Source organism: Panthera uncia (genome assembly GCF_023721935.1).
Source record: "Panthera uncia isolate 11264 chromosome B3 unlocalized genomic scaffold, Puncia_PCG_1.0 HiC_scaffold_1, whole genome shotgun sequence".
In the NCBI taxonomy this organism is placed as follows: domain Eukaryota; kingdom Metazoa; phylum Chordata; class Mammalia; order Carnivora; family Felidae; genus Panthera; species Panthera uncia.
Genome location: NW_026057582.1, coordinates 62,405,702 through 62,419,636, shown reverse-complemented (window position 1 = coordinate 62,419,636; position 13,935 = coordinate 62,405,702). Strand labels below are relative to the sequence as shown.

Sequence of the window (13,935 nt, the reverse complement as noted above, 5' to 3'; positions counted from 1 at the left end):
ATCATGAAAAATGCCTTGGAACAATATTGTTAAGCCAAGAAAAACCGGGAAAACACTTCACCTGCAATTCCCACTGGATTTTCAGAGTATTGACTAGGAACACTGCAAATATGCTGGAAAAAATAAAGTCAAAGAACTTTCTAGGAAACCAGATCTTATATTTGCGTGTGCATTTCAGCACCTAGGAAGATATATCTGCTCAATGAAAGAAATGACACACGGCAAATCAGTTAGAATTAGAACGCACGAAATTCAGTAGACACATCTGTTTACCGAACAAACATTTGTATAGTGCTTACAACGTGCCTGGCACTGTTGTATGAGCTCCACAAGTAATCTCTCGTTCAATATTCATAATAACCCATAAGGCAGGAACCATCATTACCTCCGTTTTACAGATGAGGAAACTGAGGCACGAGGAGGTTAGGTAACTTTCCTTTTTGAACCCAGTTAGTCTGGCCGCAGAGCATGAGGCCATCATCACCAAGTCATTCTTTATCTGTACAGCTTACTTAATGTCCAACATTAACCAGTTCATCCATTTTTGAGGGAACAGAGATCTTCAGCTCTACCTGAGGCACTTGAAGGCCTTCTCACCCTTGCCTATAACTCTTTCCACAATCATAGAAAATTGTAAAATGCAAAAAAAGAAAAAAATCACCAACTATGAAAAAGCAGCATGCTTGGCATGGAGTCTGGGAACCAAGGCTCCAAGGTGGTGGAGGGTGGGCAGCGGTTAACAAAAAGCACAGAGCCGAGGAAACTGACTCTGAATCTTGCCTCAAAGTACCAGCGGTCCACATGGTCTTCACTTCAGTTACTCCCACTGGAGGACAAATTCACTCCCATTCTAAACACTTAGCAGCCCTGGCAGGGCCCACATCTACTTAGGATGCAACTGCTCAACAACTAGCCCAAGTCATCCCAGGCTGCTCTTTCCAGGCCCAGGTTCTACGGGAGGAAATCAGCCTCTCAGGACCTTTCCTTGTTAGCTCCGGTCAGCACCAGTCAAGGTTTTCAGACTTGTTCCAAAGTCAGAAGATAAATGACCAATTAAGCAAAAATTTTAGGTGGAGCCTGGGTGGCTCAGTCAGTTAAACGTCCAACTTGGGCTCAAGTCATGATCTCATGGTTCGTGAGTTCAAGCCCCGTGTCGGGCTCTGTGCTGACAGCTCAGACCCCGGAGCCTGCTTCAGATTCTGTGTCTCCCTCTCACTCTGCGCCCCCTTCCCCTGCGCTCGTGCTCTCTCTCTCTCAAAAATAAGTAAACATTAAAAAAAAATTTTTTTTAAGAAAAAATGTTAGGGGTTCCTGGGTGGTTCAGTTGGTTGAACATCAACTCGATTTTAGCTCAGGTCATGATCCCAGGGCCGTGACAGACAGGCTCTGTGCTGAACCCCACATTAGGCTCTGTGCTAAGCATGGAGCCTACTTAAGAGACTCTCTCCCTCTCTCTCTCTCCCTCTCCCCAGCCTCACTTGCACGAGCTCTCTTTCTCAAAAATGCAAATAAAAAAATTAAAAATATCTTTATAAAAATTTTAACGTAAATACAAAAATGTATTTGCAAAAGGAGCAGCACCTGGTAAACTCAGAGGAATCCCAGGGATGAGATGAATTTTCCTTCCTCATGGCCAAAGCCTGTTTAGGAGACAAATCCACTGCTTCCATGTGAACTGGAACTCACTGAATACAGAACTTCTTAAAATCACGTTAATTAGAATACACTGGACACAGACCTGAGGCTTAGAGGAGGGGTAAGATCTAGAAGGAGGAACTTAGAGGAGTAGAAAGTAAAAGGCTCCTCTGAGAATAAAGTATAAACTATTTTAGGAGCGGCAAGGGGACTAGAAATAAAGGAGTGCCTGGCTCTGAATTCAGGGGACAGGGGTCATTAATTTAATTCTCCCCATGTTCTCCTGATATATATACAAGCCCCATTTTACAAACATAGAAACCGAATCAGAAACCAAAAGTAACTCATGGAACATTATAGAACTAAGCGTGACCTTTCCACCACTAAACTCTGCTTCTAAAATATCAGGAAACATTTGTTAACTGAAAACAGGTGCTCTTATTTCCAGAGCGCCTGCTTCCACTCCACGATAAAGCAGCAAGGGTGAGCCTCGGATGACTCCCGTGACTTACCAAACGCAGGCTCGAACTTTGAACGGGGAAATCGAAGGCCTCCAAGGCAAGGCATCAGAAGAGGCAAAGAGCTGCTAGTCCCCAACCTCCTCCCGGTGGCACCTTTGATTCCCATCAAGCTGGATTCAGTTGTCCGTGTTCCCCTCCCCTACCCCCTTCACCACCCCCAAAGGGCTCCTCACCGCAGCCTTCCCAGGTCTCCCACTGGACAAGGGCCAGGGACCACCTCAGACTTCTGTGTGGTGTCCACGGGGAGCACAGAAGATTGAGCACGAAATCAAGGCAATCTGTGCTTCCAGTCTGTGCTCATCCCAGATCACTAGTATTCTTCTCCCTTCCTCCTGGTGCCTTCAGCTCCCACTTCTCGCAAGACTGTTGGACACAGGAGGGAAAGCAACACCCTGCAGTTCATTCCCAAAGACTCTTCCTTCCGCCTCCGTTCACCGTGAACAGGAGGGAATCAGTTCCCAATTTCGCTCCAATTCTGGCTCTAGAAAATTTAAGTTAACTGATACAAATACAAAAACAATGTGTGAACATGTTAATAACATGTGGTGGCTTTTTCTCAAAAATTTCCCAAATAAACTACACATGCTTGTATGTTTTAGTTCTAGCAATGAATTAGCTTACATCTGATCAAATGACTGAACTTTGATTTTCTTACTAAGAAAGTATAAGGATATAGCACCACCCCTATTTGGCCTCCTTTTATTTTACTCAGCGCTTCTCAAACTTTAGCATGTGTGAAAAGCACCTGGAAGTTTCTGACTCACTAGGTTCCGGGGGGAGGCCCCAAAACTCATATTTATGTAGCAGATTTCCAGGTAATCGTGATGCGGCCGGTCCAACAAGCACACTTGGAGAACCATGGCTGTTCTGTGGCAAAACCAAGAGATTTTGTGCAACACCTCGCCCTGGATGATAAAAGGTAAAGCGTAAGGAGGCGACTGTCACTAGTGAATCTGGGGAGGGTGGTCGTTGGTGGAGGGGGCGGTGCATAGAGCAGGAAGTGAGAGAATTCCTCAGGCAGTTTTTGGCACAGGCTTTGCAGTGTGATTCCTAAAGCTGGCAGGAAACATTCCAATTGTAACTCTGTAGCATTGTTGAGGATTACTGTCATGTCAGCGCTGGAGTGTGACTGCTGGTAGGAGTCTCTTCGGGAATCAAATAAGAGGCACTGAGAGCACCTATTTGCCCTCTCAGATGGAAATTTAGTCTCACTTTTCATTTAACTCCCTATCATCTTGGAGGTAGTTAAATATTGTATCCATGTTCTAGAGGAGGAAAGTAAGGTTCGGAAAACTGATTGGCCCAAGATCACAAAACCAGCCAAGGTTTTCAGACTTGTTTCAAAGTCAGAAGATAAATGACCAATTAAGAAAAAAAATTAGGGGCGCCCGGGTGGCTCAGGCAGTTGAGCGTCTGACTCTTGATTTCGGCTCAGGTCACTGAAATAAAATGTAAAGTACCCATCCTAGGGTCTAGTGGTAGCTCCCAATTAAATTAAATTAAAATATAAAAATAAAAAATCCATCTCGTTCATGAAGAAGTGGAAACTGAGGTCCCGAGACAACCACTTGCCAGAGCCAGGATCAGAAGCCAGGGCTCGAACCTCACAGTCCTGGGTGTTCTTGCTTCTCTGAGCCAGACCCCTACGGTATGAGCTGCCAGGATCTGGGTATGACCTGGAGACCTTACCCCCTGGGGCCAAGAAAAAAATTTCAGAACAGAGAAAAAAAAAAAAAAACAAACAACCTTATAAAGCCAAAGTCCTTTCTTTGAGATGCTCCTTCGCAGCACATTAACGTAATAAAATATTTAAACACTTTGACATGAAATTAGGGGCCACACTGCAAAATCTTTTTTTTCACCTAACAAAATATTCATAGCTTTTTTGACACCCTGACAGCCTTTGAAATCAAAGTTCCTTTTGAAGATGAAATTAAGTCAAACACCTATGAACTGTAAGAGACTATATATATATATATATATATATATATATATATATATCAAGTTTACCAGTGTCTGCCGTTGAGGAATTTATAAGTAAATGGACGGCAGGGTAAGCAAGTAAGTAGGTAAATAAATACATTCATGTATGCGTGCATGTAGTGGGGAGGCTTAGCCTGAGCTACCCACAGAGTTCTAGGCTGCAGAAGGGAAGACTTCATGGAAAAGGCACCTAAGATGCATTCTGAAGAGCACAAGACAATAGGGAGGCTCCGTGGGCCTGGCAAATCAGCTTCTAGTATTTCAGGGACTGGGACGGAAGGTAGTGGGTCAGCAGGAGATTAAGCAGATGGGGTCAGATGAGGTCACATGGAGGGCCTTAAATGACAGGGTAAGAAGTTCACAGCATGTACAGTGGACAATGGGGTGAGAGCATGGTTGTTGTTGTTTTTTTTAACGCATGGAGACTACATGATTAGTGTTGAGTTTTACACTACTTACATTCAGGCAAAATCACATTAAAGTGGATCACAGGGAGAATGAGAAACAAAGGCAGGTGATCTATGGTTAAAATAAGTCTCTTGAAAATAATTCCCTCCTCAGGGATTTCTACTATGAAAGCAAAAAAAATTTTGTTAAGAGAGAAAAAAAAAGGACAAACCTTGAGGTTCCACAGCGAACCTAAAACAAAACAAAGACAAAAAGCCAAAACAGTACAAAATAGGCCAAATTTTGACCAATAATACTTACTGCATGTTCCTGCCTGTGTTGAATATTTTGTTTTAAAATTTAAAAAAAATTTTTTTAATGTTTATTTTTGAGACACACACACACACACACACACACACACACGTGTGAGCAGGGGCAGGGGAGGGGCAGAGAGAGAGGGAGACACAGAATCCGAAGCAGGCTCCAGGCTCTGAGCTGTCAGCACAGAGCCCGACGCGGGGCTCGAACTCACGGACCGCGAGATCATGACCTGGGCCGAAGTCGGATGCTTAACCGACTGCGCCACAGAGGCAGCACCGCCAATATTTTGTGTTTTAAAAAGATTCTATTTAGGGGTGCCTGGCTGGCTGGCTCCATCCACAGAGCATGTGACTCTTGGTCTCGGGGTTGAGTGTGAGCCCCCAAAATAGGTGTAAAGATGTAAAAACAAAATCTTAGAAAAAAATAAAATAAATAAAATAAAAGGTTTTGTTTATCCACTCCCATCATTCAAATTAACCTGCAAAACAGTATGAGGCGGAACGAAGCCATCCCAAACACACACAGATACACAAAAGACTCACTGTCAATTCTGTGTGGGGCATGAAACTCTGAGTAATAGTCCCTCAGGTTTAACTAGAACGATGAGGTAGAAATAGGAGGGAACGTCGAGGGAGGGGCCCAGGCAGAATCTATGTTCGATGTGTTGCGTCCCGAGAACACAGAGCACGCTCCAAGAGATGCTCAGTCTGTTTCAAACAGCCATGTCCTTACTACTCCCAAACAATGCTCAGAAGAGTAGTACCCTGAATACTTCAAAACAACTTCACGTCCCCCCTCGTAGAACCAAAAAGAGATGTCACTGACAGCTGGAATTGAGTTTTTCATTTTGTTTTCTTCCCAGTGAAGAACTAATCGGGACGACTATCCTATTCTTTGAGTCTTTGTATCTTGGAACTGTTTTTACATGGGAATAGTATTTTGGCCTCATTTTGGAAGGAAAAATAATATCTACTAGGAAACAGGCACTTTTATTCCAGAACTTGAGAAACAGTGATCACTATTATCTCCCCTACAGAATAAAAAGCTGGCTTGGCCTAATAAGGAGGTATATATAATAATATGACACTGATCATGAGGGATGCTCAGTAAGTAGGTACCGAATGAGGGAATCCAGTACAAGATCTGAAAGCCTGCATTATACGACTATAAACCCACATGTCTGGAAGGCTGGGATTGAGTTGGGGGAGGGAGTGAAAAATATAACCCTCAATCACTACCAGCACACCAAAACCAAGAATAGGAATGTAACCCACAAATCATTATCAAAAGAAGACACAAAATTAAGGCAAGTCCCATGTTGGTTTAAGATTGAAATAATCGCTGGAAACGGGGTATAAATTGTATGTATAATGAACCAAGCTAACTAATCTTGCTTGGTAAACAGACACATGGCTCTGAATCAGAGCCAAATCAACGGCTCCTGGCAATCTGCCAAAACCGAATTCCTTAGTCTGGCAACATAAAATGATCTGTCTGTCGCATTTACAATTCCAGTGCCTCTGGATTCCACTACCCGCTGGGCACCCCTGGCAGCTGCCCAGCAGAAGACATCCAAGCTATCATTACAGTCAGAACGGCAGCATTTGACAAACACTAGAGAAAAATGACACCCATTTCTTAGAGCAATATTAGTTAACAACTACAAAGTGATACTACAAAGGAATTAGCAAATCTGTTGCTGTAATAATTAACAAAGAATTAATAACTTCCTCTATAGTGCTAACCTGTAAGCTGCTCCTTGGTGCTCAGTAGACTTGGGTCAATATGTCACTTACTGTACCTAAGACCACAAAGGTGATTCAGAAGCAGAGGTCTTGCCAAACTGAGCAAACGTGGCCCACAGGCAAGGTCCTCCAAGTTTTATCCTGGAGTGCACGATGCTGGAAGTGCCTGGAGATGCTTCTCAGATGTGCTCTGCTCATTATGGGTTAACTCCACCCCACTTTGAAGCTTCAGCGGAGAAATCTTCCATACATGGTGTGTTTTCAGAATGCAGTTGTAATATGCAAGACTGCGTGCTACTTACAAATTTGAGATGTTTCTAGCCAGAGTCAGGATACAGGGAGGAATTTACAAATTTGGCTTGAGCTGAGCAAGGTCAGAAAGGGAAATCATTCATGACACCCAAAAGTCAAATGCACATAATTCCACCTAAGGGTGGATGCACATAATTCCACTTAAGGATGTTTATTAACTTAAAGTCGTAATTATATTAAAATCCCCAAATCATGTGCTGGTGCAGGTGAATTAACTTAACGACCCTGTCTCTTGGTCTACCTGACTCATGGAGCAAGCCTAACCAGGAGAGCCCCTCTCTAAGGCACCTTTGCTCAGGCCCAAGACACGCCCCAATCCCTCCTTCCAGGGCTTGTATAAGGCTTCATCTTTCCAAATATAAAAACACCTTACCTGCAGAACGACTGACCGCACAGGTGTGATTTCTCATACCTCGTTAGCTCAAAAACCTGTATTATTAAAGTTCTGTGTATTTGGGGCCACTTACTTTAAGTGTATTTTGGTCACTTCTCATTTTAAGTAAATAGAGAAGTTGCTGAAAGCCCAAAGAAGAGAAACAAAAATGACAAATCACTGCATGAGTGGACTATTTAACCAGAAAAAGAGAAAGCAAAGTTAGTGACAACTATCTCGCCCCATTCTCGGGGCACCTGGGTGGCTCAGTCGGTTGAGCATCCGGCTTCGGCTCAGGTCATGATCTCATGGTTTGTGGGTTCGAGCCCCATGTCAGGCTCTGTGCTGACAGCTCAGAGCCTGGAGCCTGCTTCGGATTCTGTGTCTCCCTCTCTCTCTGCCCCTCCCCAACTAGCGCTCTGTCTGTCTCTATCCCTCAAAAAATAAAAACATTAAAAAAAAAAACCCACAAAACTATCTCACCCCACTTTCTATTTTCAGCATACTTCTTCAGGTAGTTCTGTAATCACTTTCTACCTCCCTGTGTCAATCCATGCACAGGTCTACCTCAGCACAAGGCATTTAATGATTTGTGAATAAATAAACTGATACCCGCTGATTTGCCACTTCACCACAAAGCAGGTAAGGTTGTGGTGGAGAGGCCAGTGGCCCAAAATTGAGCCAAAGAAATTATAAGGTAAACACACACACACGCACCCCTATTGTCTTTTCTTTGCTCCTAAGTGTCATTCAACAAAATGGACCAGGAACATTATAAAAATTCACCCAATGGGGAAACCTGCTTCACTGTCAACTGAGGCTGTATTTTATAAATTATTTCCTTGAATTAATACCCTGCCTCCAGGAGCTAAGTTATTTTTAAATACAAAACCTTTTATAGAAATTCCTCACATCCTTAACAAGAAGATATTCCAGTGCTTCAAACTCCATGCCTCCTCCCCCCCCGCCCCAAAGTACCTTATTCACAGGCAGACTTTTAAGATCTTACTTACAGAGACACCAGGCATCGTGTCTGGTCCTCAAACACCATATTCTGAGAACGGGACCTTTCATGGGCCCTGATAACCACTGTTTCACATGATTCTACATGCCCCACTACCACCCTCAAGCCAGGCTGTTAGGTCCCCAGGGCCAAGGTGAAACCATCAAACTTTACTCCAGAGAATGAAAACAGGGATTCCAGAATGTTAGTCAAGCCTCTGTTGATCTCAGACTGAGGCTGAGGTGGCCTCCAAGATGGCTGTGGGGCCGCCATCTTGAGCCATATGCATGGAGAAGCAGCCAAAGCGAGATGGTAAGTAGATTGGGGAAGAAATCCAGAGTGGAGCAAAGACAAAGGCCATAAAGCTCCAGAGAAAAAAAACTAATACACCAGCTGGCCTTAGGACTTTCTGGTTCCAAGTTGGTGATTCTGGTCTTCTGTGAACCCTGATGGTGTTTCCTACGCTAGGGTCCTGAGACATATCCTGATTTGTGAAGTATTTTATCCCCTTTTTATTTAAAGCAGCTTTCAACCATGATAATAAGCCCCCTTGAGGAAAAGACATTCCTGATATCACAAGAAGGGTGGGCCACAACTGCTACTGCTCAGCAGCAGACGAACAAACCTACCACCTTGCAACAAGTTTTCTTTTATTCGTAACTTATTGCTGAATTACCATTTGTCTGGACCCGCTCGGGACTGATCTATCTGTTCACAGTACAACTTCCTCCCATGACCCCATCGTCCAGTACTCCAGTCAGGGATCCTAACAACCAACTTTGTTAACAAATACATGAGCACAGCACTCCACACTTTCTTCTTCAGTCTTTGGGTTTTGTCTTTTTGCTGTTTTCAGCTTGCAAATTAATCAGGTGTGAACTAGGGAATCCTATCGTTCACAAGCACATGGGCATAGAAGCTCCATGAGGCAGCATCTATGCCTGTTTACCTCTGTATCCCCACCCCCTGCAAAGTACCCCACACAGAGTGTACACAGGCCAGATAAATGAAAGGACAAAAAGCAGAAGCATTATAGTCAAGAACACAAACTCTGGAAGATCCAGGTATGAATTCTCAATCTCAAAAAAAAAAAAAAAAGGAAAGAATTCTAAATCTTCCGCTTACAGCTTCGTAACATTTATGGGGGCACGCAATTCTAAGAATTTTATGTACATTATCTTGTTTAATGCTCCTTCCCCCCGAAAAGCTTTAAGGTATTATTATCCCCATTTCACACTTGGCGAAAACTAAGCAACTTACCTAAGGCCACAAAGTTACTGAACTCAAGCCTAAACCCCTAACACCTATAATAAATGGTTTCTTCTGGCTCCCTTTGCGACCTTGGGGAAATGATTTAATCACTCAGTGTGCTGAAGATTGTGGTTCCGAAGACTAAGTCAGATAGACCGTGTTTATAAAGTGCTGAGCACAGTGCCAGACAGGGCAAACTGCTCAATAAAAAGCAGTTCTTATTCTTAAAGTTACTAACTAGTGAGTCTGCAGTGAGATGCTTCAAGCAGGAGAACATTTGGTTCCATAAATTACACGTTCTCTGGAAAACAGCCATTTTCAAGATCTAGGCAGCCAAAGCAAAAGGAGCAAATTATGACCAATATTTATCTTGGATATGGTCTAAATTCTCCAAAAGGGAGTAATAGATAAGAAATCTCGATAGCCTGAAAGCAATGACCATGCTTGAAGTTAGGGGGCGCCATGCTGCTGCACATTTTAGGAAACCCGCTTCCCCAGAGGGTCTCCAGCACCCTTGGATTTTTCTCCAACAAACTGGAGGAAGAAAAACTCTGACTGGTGACAACTTTTTTGGCAGGGAGGGGGAACCTTTCAGTATTTCTTTCCATACTCTTCCACAATTCCAATTTTAGGTCCAATATATATACCTCTATTTTACTCCCAATGCCTTTGCTTTTGCTTCATTGAGATAAAGGGCATTCTTGCATTATTCAATGACCTTTAAAAGTCCAGGGGAAAAAAAGTATTTAATTAGGATGAATGGGTTAACAGACAAGCCCCAAGAAATATCTAAAAGAAATTGGTGTAAAATAAATGTATAAATTGGCAATTGTTGAAAATGGGTCCTAGGAGCATAATTCATTATACTAACCTCTCCACATTATACACATGTTTGAAATTTTCCTTAATAAAAAGTTACAAATAAATGTTGAAAATAACTGTACAAACTGTGCCTTTAAAAAATTTAGTTTCTACTGAAAACCTGCTTGGAGGATGCAGCAGGAAACTGGGTCTGTATCGCTAATCTGGGAAATGGCACAGAGTAAGGCACTCGGTTGAGGGAAGAGAAGAAAGTTAAACTAACTTGAAACTAATATAAATCATGTATTAATGGACTGTTTTTCTACCATGCTTTAATAATGGACATCAAACAAGAGACCCAAGGCCACAAAGCTAAGGAGAATTCTTTATACAAGCAAATCAAACTTTTTTATTTTTGACTCTAATAAAATTTGCTCAAGCCTGGTTTATATTGGGCTCCAGTTGACCAGGGAGTATCCCAGTCTAGAGGTGATTTTTCTAAAGGACAGGAATGAAGAGTTTTGTGCCACGACAACCAAAGAAAAGCTGGAAATCTAGGTATGGACAAAAGATGAATTTCTCCTTTCAATTCACAGTCACCTTCTGAAAGGGTTAACTGAGGAGTAACTTTTTCTACCCAGAAGATAATCTATAACTAAAGAATCTTATCTCGAGATCTTTCTTTTTCCTTATCCAGATGTACAGAGTGGTTTTCCTTCAGTTTGCCTGAAATCTAGCCTAAAACCCAACCACTGTCCTTCAAATCAAAGCCAAATACAAATACTTAACTCTGAAATATGTTAGTGATGTCTTTCTACCAATTAATTCTGACCTCCCTCAGAACACAGTATGTTCCTAGAATGCTGGAGGTAAAACTCTTAGCACCTGAGTTTAAATGAAACTTTAAAACAGATAAGAAGCCATCTGCTCTTCCAGATTAAAGCAACAAGCACTTCTGTGACATTGAGGCTAGCCCTTCCCCCCTCCCCATTCCCAGCCCGGTAAGCAAGGTCAGTCACTGCAAAAACAAAGCTAACCAAGACAAACAGCTTTCTAACACACACCCAAACGACAGATGAAGAGTAAAGAAAACACTTGAACGTCAATCTTCTATACAGTCCAGGTAACTCTGGATTTTCCCCAAATCAAAATAAAATTTAGAAAGCAGCATTTTCTCCTAACATTTACTTTATTTGCGTCCGATTAACAACTGTGGGTTCACACATCCTATTCATGTCCTCCTGGCTTGACAGGCATACAGCAATCTGCTTCTCCCCTACTCTGTTCCCCCCCACTCCAACCCCTTCGTTTCTACACATTTCCAGTCTTCACCACTTGCCCTATATTAGCAGTGTCCCCGACACCTATGAGACAAATGTGACAATAAGGGTATGTTTCATCAAAAGGTTAACCTTAAACTGAGATTATACTGCATATATTGTTAAAGAATGGTGCACCTTCCTTCCGGTGCTAGCATGCTTTGCCTCTCTGTGTTATAGTGAAGTTTTCCACAGTTCTGAGTGCCCCTTGACCAGTCCGCAAATTCAAGTGCAAATCACTCAGAACTGCCACCGGAAAATGGCCGCATTATCATTTGTAGAAAAGACTGAGTAGATGGGACTACCCCAAAGTTATGTGCATGGACCAATATCATGGTGCTACACGTTCCCTATTTCTGCCAATCTACCTGCAAATGTTTCCAAGATAAATTACCACCCAGGGAGTCACTTTGGGTGGTGTGAACAAAAACATGGTTTCTTTCCAGAGGTACTTGACTACCTCTCCCCATCTCTTAATTAGTTCTGAGTGGATTTCTCCATCGATTGATAGTTGGGAAAGGGAAGGTGGTGGTGTAGGGCTCAGGACCAAGAGACTTTTCCCAGCCAACGAGATGATCCAATAGTGTCCTGGGTGCAATAAGCCAAGGGCAGCACTCAAAAGTGAAGAGGAGCTTTCCTCTTTCCCAGGTCAGACTTTTATCACACCTGCCAAACTCCACAAACGAAAGGCTACATTGCAAAATCACAACCGGCTCCAGAATTCTTTAAGAGAGCTTTTGCAGAATACCCTCTAAACGGGGTGAAGTACAATACTAGGTGACTTTGGAGTGGACATAGAATATCAGTAACTCACACCTGTCTCAGATCATACACAATGTTCCTAATATCCTGACCCCCATCTGGACCTTTGAGAACCCCCATGTATTAAAATCAGACCAAAATCCCACAGCTTATCCGGTTTGTACGACCCACCAGACCCATTATTTCAGTGAACAGCAGGTCATCGGAATTATACACCTGAGTCCTCAGCATAGATTTTTCGCTCCGAGGAGGTGTGGGGGAGGGGGAACCAGACAGACTTCTCGCTTCTCGGTTAAAAACTAAAGTTCACTTGAAGCCTCGCGAAGGCAACAGACAACGGGCTCCGAATGTCCCGGGTCCCCGCGGGCTACAGCGGTGGCGGGGAGCCCGCGCGCGTCCTACCTTGGACCTTTCCTTGACGTAGTATTTGCCCAGCCGGCTCCCGCAGTACAGGACAAGCCTGTCAATGAGGGACAGGAGGAAGCTGATGGCCTCGCAGCCCTCCTCATTGCCCCCGATCCACGTGATTTGGTCTCCCCGCAGGTGCCGCTTGGAGACGCCGGCGCGGGGCCCCGCCAACTGGCCGTCCCGCAGGGCCCCGTTGCAGTGCAGCTGCTTGACGCGCTCCAAGACGCAGTCGCCCACCACTTCGCCCAGGAAGTTGTCCAGGTAACAGAAGCCGACCTCGTGCAGACAGGGCACGATGTACTCCAGTGCGATCTTCTCCAGGTCCAGCCTCATGATGTGTCCCAGGGGCATCTCGCCCGCAGAACAGAGCTCGGGGATCCCCAGCGTGCACTGAGACCCGGAGCGACCTAAGCGCCCGCGCAGCCGAGGCTCGGGGAGCGTGGCTCGGGGTTCAGCTACCTGCGGCGGCCACGGTCCCCGAGCCACCGCCGCGCCAGGCAGAGGGGAAAGTTGCTCGAAACTCTGGAGGAGAGATCCCTTCAAAAACCAGCGGGAGTTGCGCGGGGTTCCACGACCCAGCGCCGGACTGGCCCAGCGAAGAGTCGGAGGGCCCCTTTTGGAGATGCGAAGCCACCCCCGGTGCGGCCGCGGCCCCAGGCGGGGAGAGGCTGAGGTCCAGCCCCCAAGCCGGCCGACTAGGCGCGTCACCGGCCCCGCCCAGGCCCCGCCCCGGGACCGCCTCTGGGACAGCCCTTCCCCGGGCCAGTCACCCACTCCTCGTCTACCACTGCCCGGCGCCAGCCTCACTTGTTTGTGACTCAGGGAGGGGCTGGAGAACACAGGGAATTTTTAGAATGCTATCGATTTGCATATGTTTTGCATAAAATCCCATAACAAACTTAGATCCCAACTCTTAAAATGTAAATGAAATTAGCACAGTTTACTGCCACGTTCTGGGCTAGTCACCCCTTGAACAGAACAACAAACCCACGAACAAATATGTATATTAAACAGTGACCTCCTTACAGCTTTGCTGGTGCCTTTCCTAATTCCCCTTTCCTCTGCTGTTTGGCCGACGTCAGGAGGCTCCAGCCACTGAGAGACTGGGAGAAAT

The 13,935-nt window shown here is 44.6% G+C and overlaps 1 protein-coding gene across 1 annotated transcript in view; it reads right to left on the bottom strand.

The window, feature by feature from the left end:
- EGLN3 (egl-9 family hypoxia inducible factor 3) overlaps nucleotides 1-13,502 on the bottom strand; it is a 30,791-nt gene extending 17,289 nt beyond the window's left edge. Inside the window, exon 1 of the mRNA XM_049612914.1 lies at nucleotides 12,816-13,502. Coding sequence (XP_049468871.1) covers nucleotides 12,816-13,172 — 357 coding nt within the window. The 5' untranslated portion in view covers nucleotides 13,173-13,502. The remainder of the gene's footprint in view (nucleotides 1-12,815) is intronic.
- Between the last annotated feature and the right edge of the window lie 433 nt (nucleotides 13,503-13,935).